The sequence below is a fragment of the Hippocampus guttulatus genome, chromosome 6 (genome assembly GCF_054856545.1).
Source record: "Hippocampus guttulatus isolate MCC_2025c chromosome 6, RoL_Hgut_1.0, whole genome shotgun sequence".
In the NCBI taxonomy this organism is placed as follows: Eukaryota; Metazoa; Chordata; class Actinopteri; order Syngnathiformes; family Syngnathidae; genus Hippocampus; species Hippocampus guttulatus.
Window position 1 is genome coordinate 9,148,261 of NC_141266.1, and position 13,255 is coordinate 9,161,515.

The 13,255-nt window shown below is 42.8% G+C and overlaps 1 protein-coding gene and 1 long non-coding RNA gene across 2 annotated transcripts in view; one reads left to right on the plus strand and one right to left on the minus strand.

Annotated features, from left to right (window-relative positions):
* LOC147203450 (uncharacterized) overlaps window positions 1-6,648 on the plus strand; it is a 54,662-nt gene extending 48,014 nt beyond the window's left edge. Inside the window, exon 3 of the long non-coding RNA XR_015101168.1 lies at window positions 6,316-6,648. This is a non-coding gene — a long non-coding RNA (uncharacterized LOC147203450). The remainder of the gene's footprint in view (window positions 1-6,315) is intronic.
* Window positions 6,649-9,029: 2,381 nt separating this feature from the next.
* Window positions 9,030-12,105, minus strand: id4 (inhibitor of DNA binding 4). The gene is made up of 3 exons (XM_086114191.1): window positions 11,507-12,105; window positions 10,935-11,000; window positions 9,030-10,348 (listed from the first exon to the last, which is right to left on the minus strand). The coding sequence occupies exons 1-2, from the start codon at window positions 11,912-11,914 to the stop codon at window positions 10,953-10,955; spliced, it is 456 nt and encodes a 151-aa protein (XP_085970317.1). The 5' UTR covers window positions 11,915-12,105; the 3' UTR covers window positions 9,030-10,348; window positions 10,935-10,952.
* Between the last annotated feature and the right edge of the window lie 1,150 nt (window positions 12,106-13,255).

A 13,255-nucleotide genomic window follows, 5' to 3' on the forward strand; every position in this document is an offset into this window, starting at 1 on the left:
ACCTGTAACTTGACAACCTGATAAGCTGTCCACTGCACTAACCGCTGTGCCCAAAACGGTAAAAGGTAAAAAAAAGTTAGAGAAATGCAACAAATGCACGCTTATTGGAATTATTCTCTTCAACTGCTCCAGCTGTTTGTGTTTTTGTGTCAGTCCTCGCTGCGCTTTGATAGATTTCAGCACGTTTGTCTGTATTGATTGCAGTCTTGGCAAGCACAAGAACAAATCAATTAAGACTGGTGACTGACACCGTGTCTAAACTTTCGCCTTTTCTCAACAGCAACTCACAGTAATTAAAAGCCGAGTGTAGCACATGATGTGACAGTAATGACCATAATTGATTGTCGTCAAGGTTCAGATGCCAGATAATGTTGTTGTTTATCTCGATAATTATTGTTGTTTATTCATAAGCTCGGGAAATCCTCCACCTCTCCTCAAACGAGCCTTTGCCAAGCATACCCTGAGCCAAACACAAACAGGCATCTGTGATATTGAAATGTGGCCATCTGTCGAATCAGAAAATCAAGTCAATAAAAGGAGTCATTTTGGAAGAGGCGGAGGGACTGCGACCATGACTGAGTCCAGATCTGGAAAACATTAGCATGTAAATTAGTTGTTGACTGTGTGTCTCAAAGCCAACAGACTAATGGCTGCCAACTCGATGACAACAGTCTCATAATCGATGTCTTGATATCTATATGGAAACATAAGGAGGGAATCATTTGGATTCAATTTCTTTGCGCTGTTGCGCCTCATGCAGTATGTGGACTTGAATGTATTCCAAAATATGAATGAGAAATTTGATGTGAATCATCACAGCCAAAACAAAGACATATTCCTGATTGTTAAATTTGATAAAACGATCTTAATTTAAAGAGTACCCTCCGCCGGACGATTTCTGGATATGGATGGTGAAAGGGAGTTTGATAAAAGTCTGGTGTTTGCATCTTTGTGTCTTGTCTTCTATTCACCAGATCAGCATGGCCACACTCCCTCTGCTTCATTTGAATGCTAAGTGCCGTATTGGAAATGGATGTGATGTCAGTGAATGTGCTTTCCCTTGTCCACACCACTTGCTATTGAAGCGCCAGATCGCTGTTGTTGTCGTCATATCTGTTGTCATACAGTATATAGTGCTTAGGCCAGGCATGTCCAGCTCCGGGCCTGGCGGGCCACCGACCTGGCTGTTTTCAATCTCTCTCACGAGCAACACACCTGATCCACATGATCAGCTCTGAAGCAGTATTAGAACGATGATGATGATTTGAATCAGGTGTGTTGCTCCTGGGAGAGCTGGACAACAGGCAGGACAGTGGCCCTTGAGGACCAACTTTGGACAGGCATCTCAAATCCACGATTGCTATTCATTAACCATTTAACCACCAAGTCCCACATCTCTTTGAATGGATGACTAATTGTACTTTTCCTTAAAAAAAAAAAACATTTCCTCAAGAGTCCAAAACATGCAACATTTAATTTTATCATGATGGTAAAGTGTACTCTGTCATGCTTTCTCCACGCTAACATATCTGGTCCAAAGCGCTTTGCCCAGACTGAATTTCACTTTTATGAAAATATATTGAGCGCTAATAGCAACGCAGCATCAAACTTTAGTTTCAAATAGTTACTTACATGAACCACCAGGATACCCCGTCATTTAGTGTCAAACGGCAGAACCCAGGATGTTCTTCCAACTATGGCTGAAATTAATCCTCAAGTTACTTGGGTACCTCGGTTCAAAAAAACATCCGAAGCGCTTGACAACCAGTTGCACTTCAAGGCAGAGAAATGTGACCCTCAGTTTCTTTTGGACTTCATGCTATCTGAGGTGCAAAAGTCTCTGCTGTCACTGAATTGGGCCACCCCTCAATCGAAGGAGGAGGTTCACAGGTTTCTGGGCTTCCCTATCGAAACTTCATTTGAAATGACAGGTCTTCTGCCGCGCCCCTGCTTGACCTCACTTCTCCCCGCAAAACTTTTGTCTGGTCGGCTGTCATGAGCTGCAACCTGCTCTCTGCCTCCCTACCCCCTTCTTAGTCTGTGTCGCATGCTCCCTGATTCTTCCACTTTCACCTGTATCTCATCCCCAATCAAGCCCTGTACGTGTATTTCCCTTGTGTATCTTATTTCATCGCCGGTTCATTGATTCTCTTCATGTCCCGTTCCAGCCTAGTTTGTCGTTATAGTCATTGACTTTGTGGACTGGACTTTGTTTGCTTTTGACTTCGTTTTTTGCCTCATGCCTCTTGTACCTCCGCTCGATCGTTTGTCCCTCACGTGTCCTGACCTTCGCCTGGATTAAACGTTTTGTTTTTTGTTTTTTTGCCCTCACCAAGTCTGAGTCAAGCATTTGGGTCCAAACCACCTGTGCCTAGTTTTGACATTTTCCCCTTAATAAATAAAATCACCATTCAAAAACTGCACTCTGTTTATTTGTGTTATTTTTGCTTAATATGTAATTTTTGGGAGGATTATCTCAAAGTGGGGACATATGCAAACAAGAAAACATTTGAGAAGAGGGCAAATACTTTTTCATAGCACTGTATGCCTTAGCTTGCAACATTCTGAATTGTCGATGTCGAAACGCATTTGTTCAACACAGAGATTGAAATATTGCAGAGCAGTGAAAATGAATTTTTCCTATTTATGTAATGCAGTTATTTAAGGTCTGCATTTGTCATCCCTGACTCAAATGTGTTCTGTTTGGTTCAATGTGCTTTCCCCCCAGGCAGTCACTGAAATACTTCTACTGCTCTAAGCCTCAGGGGCGGTTCTGGATCAATTTCACTGAGGGGGCCGGGCTGGGGCCAGGGGTTTTGATGGGGGGGCACATTCAACCCAGGGCTAAAAAGACAGATTCGAAATCTTATTTGACTTTTTATTTCTTCAGACTTTGAAATTGTAGTCATAACATTACAGTGATGAGAAAAAAAACAGTATTAGGAGGGCTAAAATGTCTGCAAGCGTAACAATACGCCGTGTCCATCTGTTGAGAATATTCAAGGCAGGGGATGATATGGTACCAGCCTGCCGGGGACAAAAATTGCAAATACACTGAAGCTAGATGTTTTACATGCATATAATTATCCAAATTTTAAAAGGCAATGTCTTATATATTGATCCTGTTAAATAAAAATTAAAATAAAAAGGAGACTAAAAAAGTTACACACACACACACACGCGCACACACACGCACACGCACACAAACACGCGCGCACACACATACACACACACAAACACGCGCACACACACACACACACACACACACGCACACTCAAACACGCGCGCACACACACACACACACACACGCGCGCGCGCACACACGCACACACACGCAAATAGCACTCGTGTCGTGGTAATTTCCTTCTCTGCGGACTGCTTCTCATTTTCCCGCTCATTTTTAAATGGCGCAGCGCACTAAAGGGTCGACTAGAATGTTAAATCACGCACTTTGGTTCCACCGTTCGCGTCGGCGACTCGGCACGATTGCGTAATCTGCGCTCGGAGGGGGGGCCACAGGGGGGGCCAGAATCGGTGCTACAGGGGCACTGGCCCCCGCTGCCCCCCCCCCCCCCCCCCCCCCAGAACCGCCACTGCTAAGCCTTGCTCTTCCCCCTCAAGATAAATTTTTGTATGTCTTTCTGTTCATCTGTCTCATCTTTAAAATGCTAAGTTTGGAGACTGACAGACAGCCAAGCACAATTTACAAACATATGTACACACATCATGGTGAGTACAATGTCACAAAGATTAGGTTTCCTTTATGATAATACTTTAAGGTAAATATTACCGCTTCAATCTTACAATTTTTTTTCTTCAAAACCTCAGGTGTTTGGACACTGTCTAAAACTTAATTGAATACAGAACACAATGATTTACAAATCCTTTTTAAACCTAAATTCAAGAACTGGTTGCCAGACACTTGTGAGGCGCAGACAGACGAACAACCATTCGCACTCAGAATCACACCAAGGGACAATTTAGAGCAATCAATGAATGTTTTTGGAACATGGAAGCAAACCGCAGTACCGGGGGAAACCCCGCACAAGCACGGGGAGAACATGCAAACTACGGGATAGTCTCCAGCACTCCCGTGACCCTTGTGAGGATAAGCGGCTGGGAGAATGGATAGATGAATGGATGTAAATCAAGTGCTAAACAGTCAGAGAGGCTCCTTAGAAAAGAGAAGCGTCAGGTTTTGCATGGTGGTCGGTGGAGGACCCCAAAAAAAACAGGGAGGCAGGAGGAGCAGGGTGGACTGAACAAAATGCATTTTACCCTAAATACAAATAGGAAGACACAGGAAAACGCGAACTGAAGTACTCGGAAAAAGTTCCGAAAACCATAGTAGCCTAAAAAAAAAAAAAAACGGTGACAGAAAACAAAACATGACATGACAGAAGCACACAGACTCTCTCAATGACCCAACCAAGACTGCCCGAACCGAGGGAACTAAATACAAGCAAAGTGACGAGACAACGAGAAACACCTGGACAGGACACAAAGGGTTGAGGGAGCTGATTGGTTCAACACAAGGGACACGGATGACGAGAACAGGTGGAGCCAAAAAGGCCACGAGGGAACAAAACCAAATGTAATCGAAACAAAAACATAACAGGAAGCTGTTAGCCTGTTGTGCTAGGCTTTTCCTGACAATTTTGGGAAAATTCCTCTCATTCTGTGGTTGATCACTGGTATTACATCTTTCAATGACTTAACAAGAGTAAAAAAAAATTATTACGAAAAATAATCGGGGGCCCGCACCGAGCGTGGGCGAGGGCCGCATGCAGCCCGCATGCTGCTTTTGATGGAGATTTTTCTCTTTGTTTCAGTCCTTTAATTTTAGAGACATAACTGCCACGCTGTTGCATCTTTGGGCGCAAAACATTGTAACTGAAGCCTCATTAATTAGGCTCATTAGGTGAACAAAAACCTGTCGGAAATGGAGGCAGTTGGAGCGCTTCCGCCCTGATGGAACAGCGGTATTTAGCATGCCATATTGGCTGTCTGATGGTTGCACCTCAGGGTCATGTTCTGTGACATGGCTTTTGGCCACCTCCTCTAACACACACACACACACACACACACGCACACACACACACACACACACACACACACACACACACACACACACACACATGCATATCCATATCCTACAATCTTTCAGGGCCTTGGCAGATTTCTGGTTTCCCTTCTCTAATCTATTGAGTTCTCCAGGGGCATGCAGCCATTCTCTCTGCTATTTAGAGAAGCTTGGCATTTGCCTCATTTCTGTAATTCACCGCCCGTCTCCTGGGAGCCTTGGTTGGCACTGGCGATGCCAAATTGTCTCTCCGTCTTGAATGTCTTTCCCCTTTCCTCCTCACAGGCTCTCACGATGTATTTCTCAGTCTTTGGTGTCAAGCAGGAAAGAAGCTGATTATAACGGTGATGCCAACGTGTGAATTGTCTTCAAATGATTCGGTTTGATGGAAGATCTGAGCTCGGATCACGCCGAATGCTTTGTCAAGCATCGTCTTATGAAATGAAACAGAAACGATCCGTCGTTGGATCAGTCTTTCTTCTTATTTAACTTTCATCAATGAAAATGTGAAAGGTCAACACATCAAGGCAAACACAACACAAATGAAAATATAACTGCGCATCAATTACCATGAGTAATGTGAATTTGAAAAATAGAATTGGAATTAACGCTTCATTAAGACCTACGGCTGTTACAGGGTGGAAAATTCCATCCAAATGTTTCAGTGGATCAAGTAATCCATTGTTTTGAGTAAAAAAAAGAAGAAAAAAGATTATAGTCTTTGTAACGTGCCATAAGGGCAGGCAGATGTAAAGTCTTTTCTTCAGTTTGAGCATCGCAGGCAAATTACTGGAACTCACACTTTATGAGTATACGGCTGTTTGTGGAAAGCATTTTAAGCTAATAGCCGCTTTAAATAGCTGCAATTAGTGAGAAGCATGAGATATTTAATCACTCCATACCAATTAGAGTGTAATGAAGTAGTGTCCAAGAGTGAGCACGTTTTGTCCTCCACCGTTCAGCTGCAAGCGGTCGCCATATATTTCTGGGAACGCCGCGAAGAGCAGTGATTAACACGCAGGGATATAGGCCCCCGCGGAACGCCATAATGTGGAGTTAAATCAGCGAGAGAAGGAGGTGAGACAGCACAGCTAAACCTGTTATTGCTGTTTAACATATGCCGAAGGTTAATTCAAAGCAGCAACAATCGCAAGCATCCTCGTTTTATGGTTTTGTGTCACTGTGTGTTGTGCAGACTCGAGTAATTAAGATCCTCTGTGTTTGAATCACAGGAGCTGCGCACAGAGACCCCGGAGAAGAAGATGAAATGAATTCCAGAATACACTTTTCAGATTTCATCTTAGTACTTAGTGTTCCTCAGAACGACACGTGCACACAAAGAAGAGGCCTACATGACTGCAGGCCGTTCCTGGCACTGATGACAATCAATGTGTGACCACAAGCATTGGGGAGACTGATTGGGCTGAAATCGAGCGACGATATTAAAAGCCTACGCATTCCTGTTCAAATGCCAACATTTTGTGATATTAAAAAAAAAATAGACAAAGACAAATTATTTTGAAGGCCCTCCCCCCAAAATGTATTATAACTTTTAAACTGTATAACTCGGTTCCATTTCTTTCTTATTTTTTCAAGAGGGGAAATAAAAACAAAGTGCTGAAAAAAATGTGGGTGCACAATTTCTAGGATTTAGCTGTATTTTTTAAAAAATGATTAACCAATCACAATCTCGGCTGTATTTGGGAGATTTTGGTGTGGTCCAATAAAATCAAGGCTTTTTGACCTTTTTGCTCATCATTTCAAAGAGAGTGATAAGCAAACCCAACAGCTTTCTGTAAAAGAAGACCACACCTACAGTCAAGCGTGGTGAGGATCATGCTTTTTCATCAGTTGCAACAGGGGCCTTTGACAAGGTGAAACGACGAGTTGAAAATAGCGCTCAAACCATCAGACTTCTGATAGCAAGTAAATTGTCAGGGAAGGCCGAGCACAACAGGTTATTTTTATTTGGAGTTCATGTAAGTGCTTCTGCTGCTGCCTCCCATTTCACATGAATGTGGATTAATTTTGAACGCGGCCAGCGCAACCGCAAAATTTCAGTTGTTCATTTTTTAATTCCCCTATATATGTTTTTCAAACCATTTTTTTTTACATGTGTGCAGAGGTACAAGCAGATGCATCTGATTTGAAAAATGCTCATTCTGTCACAATGTGATGGCCACTAAAATATAATGATCATTTTATCATCATTAGTATATGGGATGTATTTATGATACTCCAAAAAGAAAATAAATTGAGCATTATCATCTCTGTATTAGCAGGAATGTAATGCAACGATTGTATTTGGGGGGAAAAAAAACACACACACACATAGAGAGAGCTCTCTCTCTAGAGAGATTTTCTAGACATACATGCCGAAATGTGTTTTCAGATGCATCTAAAATCACAAGAACACAAACCCATTAGTGCCATGTATGAATTGTGAATCTCTTCAGTGATATGAAAAATACTGATATTCATTTCATATGCAGTAACAGATGCTATCGTTTAAAATCAATTTAATGCAGAGAATATATCGGATGATTGTGCAAGTAATTAATCAAAGCCGGTGTAGGTGTAAAATAGCGTGAAACAGAAGCTTTTCAATTACCGGTGGATGAATTAAAATGCATCGTGAGGCTTTATCTTTCTTTCATCTGATCTTCCCCTTAAAAAAAGAAGACGATGGCAGTCACGGCAGCTGAATCTCGTCACGAAGAACTAAAGTCAGGATCCACACACACACACACACACACACACACTGCGGGTATTGTGAGCCACATCTGACATGTACAGTATGTGTGTGATAGCCACAGGGTGAGGGACTTGTCAATGGCAAATTGATACCTTAACTTACATTGAGCGGCATTTTGGAGACAGGTACACAAGCGTCGGTTTGTTGAAGAAAAACCTGAAGCTCTGTGAAATACATTGCAACCATCTTCATATGACGCGTGTCCTCATTCGGGTCGTGGGTGAGCTAGAGCCCATTTCAGCGAACTTTTCATTGGCCGTGAGGAATCGACCCACTGAAACAGCGTATCTGGCGTGGTGCATAAATGCGTACCTCTATCTCCTTGTCTCCTTCATCTGTGTTCCTTTTTCATTTTAATCCTGTTTCTTTGATGTCATGAAATTTGTTCGAATTTCCAGGATTGTTCCGACTTGTTGATATGCAGTGCGGCATAGCTCAGTAGATTTCGAGCAACTGGTTCGTGATTCGAACCCCGGTTCCCCACTTTTGTCCTTTCCAAAGTATCATTGAGTAAATTACAGAACGTTCCACTGAGGCTTGAACGGACTGTTTACTGGTGACACCGCACTCTTATCATTTGTTCTGTGTGGAAGTGGTTTGAGTGTCTTCATTTCAACTCACTGAGCATTTTGATTTATTTCACTCTTTGCAGGTGTTATTTTCATTCATGCTGTGTAGGTTAGAGGTAAAAGTATGTCAAGTATTCGACAGTCACTTGGAACAAATGAAAGGACATGAGAGCCAATTTCAAGCCGCAGAACAGCATCACTACTTAAAATGACGGTTTTCAAGTTTCCATAAATACTGTGAAAATAAAGTGAATGCCATCTTATTTACATTTTATTGAGTAAATATCCTAAAGAAGGTAGGCTGTAATTGTTAATACAACTAAACCTTTTCTCAGAATGCCACCCATGAACTATTATTTCGCATTGTGTAACGTGTGATGTTTTTTTTATTCAGAAATAGCAAAGAAATACAAATTGTGTTAAATGTTTTTTGTTTTGGTTTTCTCCAGGCTTCTGTATTTCTGCGAAATAAGGTTGTACTTGACTATTTGGGATCAAACTACAATTTGGATCCGAATGCTTTCCCGTTAGACCACACCTCCCTCTTTGGCTCATTATTTCACTTGCTCGCACCAGCATTGCAAACATTAAATCTCTGGAGACAAATAATGAGACGACACAGTTCTTCCTGGAAACTTTAATTGTTTTGACAACGCCTCACAAGCCAGTGAAGGTCAATTCCAACAGTGCAGCTGACAGTCATGTACATGTGCCCTCCCACACTGGCAGGAGGGTGGTGAGGTAAATTCGGTGTTCAATGTCATGAAAAGAAAAAATGTTTTTTTCCTTATTTAACCATATACGTGCTGAAATAAGCTCGATAGCAGAAAAAAACATGCTAATCATCGCAATTAACTGTAATTAATGTTTGTTGCTCCGTCCTCATAAAATAAAAAGTGATTCAGTAGAATTGCCTGTTTCGGTATTACATTGTACATTGTTAGAAGTGCTGCATGTTGTGGATTTTTTTTTTCACAAGTGTGCATTGTAAAATAATGAAGTCCGGCCTTTTCATTTAAAAAAAAAAAAAAAACACCCAACAACAACTACAACAACAACCCAACATATAAAATAGCTGAGCGACCTATTGCCCCCCAACGGGTCAAGTGTCATAGTTAGTGAGTATAAAAACAACAAGGGAAAGCTGAGCAAATAAAAGAAGTTATCTACACGGGGAGGCCTGCTTCAGTGCACATTTGACATCTCTGCAATGAGCCTGACATGCTACATATGAATCTATTCCAAAACATTGCAAAGTGAACTGATATCGTCATATGAGGACAAAACCACATTCATTCACAAAAGACTTCAAAGTGGAAACACAATATTTACAAAACAACCAACATGACTCTTAATAAAAATATCTCATAATTACAATACAGTAGTCTATTTGAAGCATAAACGTATTCCTTTCACATATTTTTTTTTAATCATAGAACATTTGTTTCTCTTCAAGTACAATTATAATTATTTTTCAGATTGAATTGTTCTTCTTTACAATATCAAATATGATGTGATGGCAGGAATGGCATCCCTGCTCCACACAAATCATCTATTTGAAACAATAGATGTCCGAAATATGTACAGCAATTTTGCAGTTCAGTAAAGCTTTAAACTCACATTTTCTTAAAGCACAATTCACAAAAGGTTTTCATGTAATGCTTGTTCGTGACTGGGGTTTAAAAAAAAGTCTAAAACTGTAATTTCATTTTTAAAAAGAAAATATGGCAAAAAAAAAGTGGATGAGGTTGGTTTGGGACAAACTTAAGGAGACCATTTTTTATACTCAATCCATGCTCAATGGAATAAAAATAGTCATTATATTTAAGATTAGTTCCTTCCGATAGTTTCCAAATTCCTTTGTGATTGTGCATCCAGTTGGCTGTGAGTCCCTGGCGAAGCTTTGCTGGCTTTTGGAGCGATTCTGTGCAGCCTGCACACCTGTGGAGGGCATGAATAGAGATGGGGGGGTGGGGGGGGGGGTTGAGCTTCAGCGCTCCAGACTGACTGGCGCCACCAACAAAACAGAGGCCATGCTTGATCAACAACCCAAAACAAACCAGGTCAAACAACCTCCACACGGTTTGTCAGGCTACTGGCCGGCCGACTGGCAGACCTCTGAGACTCGGGTACACTTTAAATCGACCGCCACACCAAATAAATGCTGTCTGCGCCGATTTTACTCAGAGGGACTGAGAGTCCGTGTCAAAGACTCAAAGAGAGGCCAACGTGATGTTTGAACCATGGCTGCTTCTCTGATTGCTTCACCGGTGACCGTTATTGCACAAAGCACAGCTGCCTCTGTTCACGTTGCTCAATTATTCTTTTCCTTGTCATGCAATCTCCTGCATTTACACCAATACGCTACATTATTGTGTGTTTGTTTCAATGAGGATGCTTCACTGACCAACCCTCCATAGTGTTTACACGACTCCCGATTTAAAGGCATATACATGTGTGCAGATTAAAAATCATTTTAATTGTACAACAATAACTACAACAGTATAATAAAAATAATGACACTTACCAATGCGTTGCTTTTGCTTCAGCGGCATAAAATGGAGTCCTCTGGCTTTTTGACAATTGACGTCCTCTAAAAACAAAAACAACAAAACAAACAAAAAAAAAAACAGATGTAAAATGATACCCAGTAAAGCAAACCTAATAGTTTAGCTTTATAAAATCTGTGCCAAGTGGCCTGAAATAATACATTGCATGGAAAAAAAATTGCAGCCCCATTAAATAATTTTATGGCCTATTGAATAACAAATTGCCTTTTTTTGTGCGCGGTGGAGTGGACTGGAGGCTGAGATACTTCACCGGCCGTGGGTTGAGGTGGGCCTCTGACACACACTCGTCATTATCATGCAAATCATAAAGCCTGCAATCAAGTGCGCAATCTAAGAAACGCCAAATGCGCATTTCCTTCCCCCATATCGTTCGGCAGAAACACGCGTGGGTTATAGAATTTCGCTTCCATTGACGGGACAATGCCATGTAGCGGGGATGACGCGCTTTGTCTGCTTTTTGTCGCTGTAGTCTTCCACAGCTGGGTTAAACATCCCCCGATGGAAGCGCGCACTATTCAACAACCGGTACCTGGTGGTGGTCAATGTTGAGCACCGTAAGCGGTGTTCGGCTGGGGTTGGACGCCAGAGGAACGCACGTTCCGGTCCGCTGAGGCGCTTGTTTGTGGAGAGAAGGGTGCGTCTCAAGGGCCAACTGCAGGTCCAGAATGTAGTCAATGACGTGCTGGAGGATCTCCACTTTGCTGACTTTCTTATCCTGCGGAATGGTGGGCACCAAGCGTTTCAGTCGGCTGTAGCAGTCGTTCATGTCGTACTGCAGACAGTGCCGGTCCTCCTCTTCCATCCTGGACCGGGCGGCGTTGAGACTCTGCTTGGTCAGATAGTGGAAGGAGAGCTGCCTGCTGCTGCTGCTGCTGCTGCTGCTGGAGGAGGAGTAAGACGAAGAGTCCTGGGGGTGCGCAGGAGGAACAGCCTTCATCGCAGACAACGAGACAATCAACTATTATATGGCACTGAGCTAGAGATGCGAATTAAACTGCTTCAAATATGAATATTTGTGTGTGTGTGTGTGTGTGTTTTCTTCTCAGGCGCTCTTCTGCTGCGTTAATATCCCGTGAGGCCGCAGTCACACTAACTCGATCTGACTGAGAGTGCACACAAGGAGCAGATTGTGCACATTTTATAGAGGAGAGGAGAAAAGAGGGGAGGCGCCAAGCCACCACACTGACACACGAGGGGGAGAAGCTGGTCAGTCGGCGGCAGTCAGGCAGCCCGCTGCTCACCGACCAACCGCAACTGGGGTGAAGAAGGGGGAGGGAGGGGGGGGGGGGGTCTCGTCTTTACTGCTGATCGTCACATTTCAAACATTTCTCTGTACCTTTACAATTAGTCATTTTACAGGTTTGACACGAGGAATCTTTGACGCACGTTTTTCAAAATAAAACCCATATAGGCTTCCTTGCACCTAATTGCACATGGAATTTGAGTGAGTTAATTGCCATTGTTTTAAATTTGGTGTCTTGTGCATTTTATTTCGCAAGGCAGTACAAAAATGAATATTCTCATAAAAGGGACTGTAAAAAGATTTACAGACCATATCGCCTTTACATGAAACGTTGATCATGTCCAGCCCACGTGTCAATCACATTTATTAGAATAATCCATCCATCCATTTTCCGAACCGCTTGATCCTCACTAGGGTCGCGGGGGGTGCTGGAGCCTATCCCAGCCGTCTGCGGGCAGTAGGCGGGGGACATCCTGAATCAGTTGCCAGCCAATCACAGGGCACACAGAGACGAACAACCATCCACGCCCACACTCACACCTAGGGACAATTTAGAGCGTCCAATCAGCCTGCCATGCATGTTTTTGGAATGTGGGAGGAAACCGGAGCACCCGGAGAAAACCCACGCAGGCCCGGGGAGAACATGCAAACTCCACACAGGGAGGCCGGAGCTGGAATCGAACCCGGTACCTCTGCACTGTGAAGCCGACGTGCTAACCACTGGACTACCGGGCCGCCCTTTATAAGAATAATAATAATATAATGATTGTTATTCTAAATTACTCATTAGATGACAATGCTCGCAACTCAGTTTACTCGTGTATCAAATCTCTGCTCCAGCCTTCTTGTGTGGAGTTTCTTTGGGTTTCTGTGGCTACCACCGCAAAAACATACATGCATGTAAGGTAACGGAAGACTCTAAACCTGTCCTCAGGTGTGAATTTAAGTGTAAATTGTCGTTTGTCTATATGTGCCAAGCGATTGGATGATAACCACTCCAGGGTGTGTCCTGCTTTTCACTTGTTTGCTGGGATA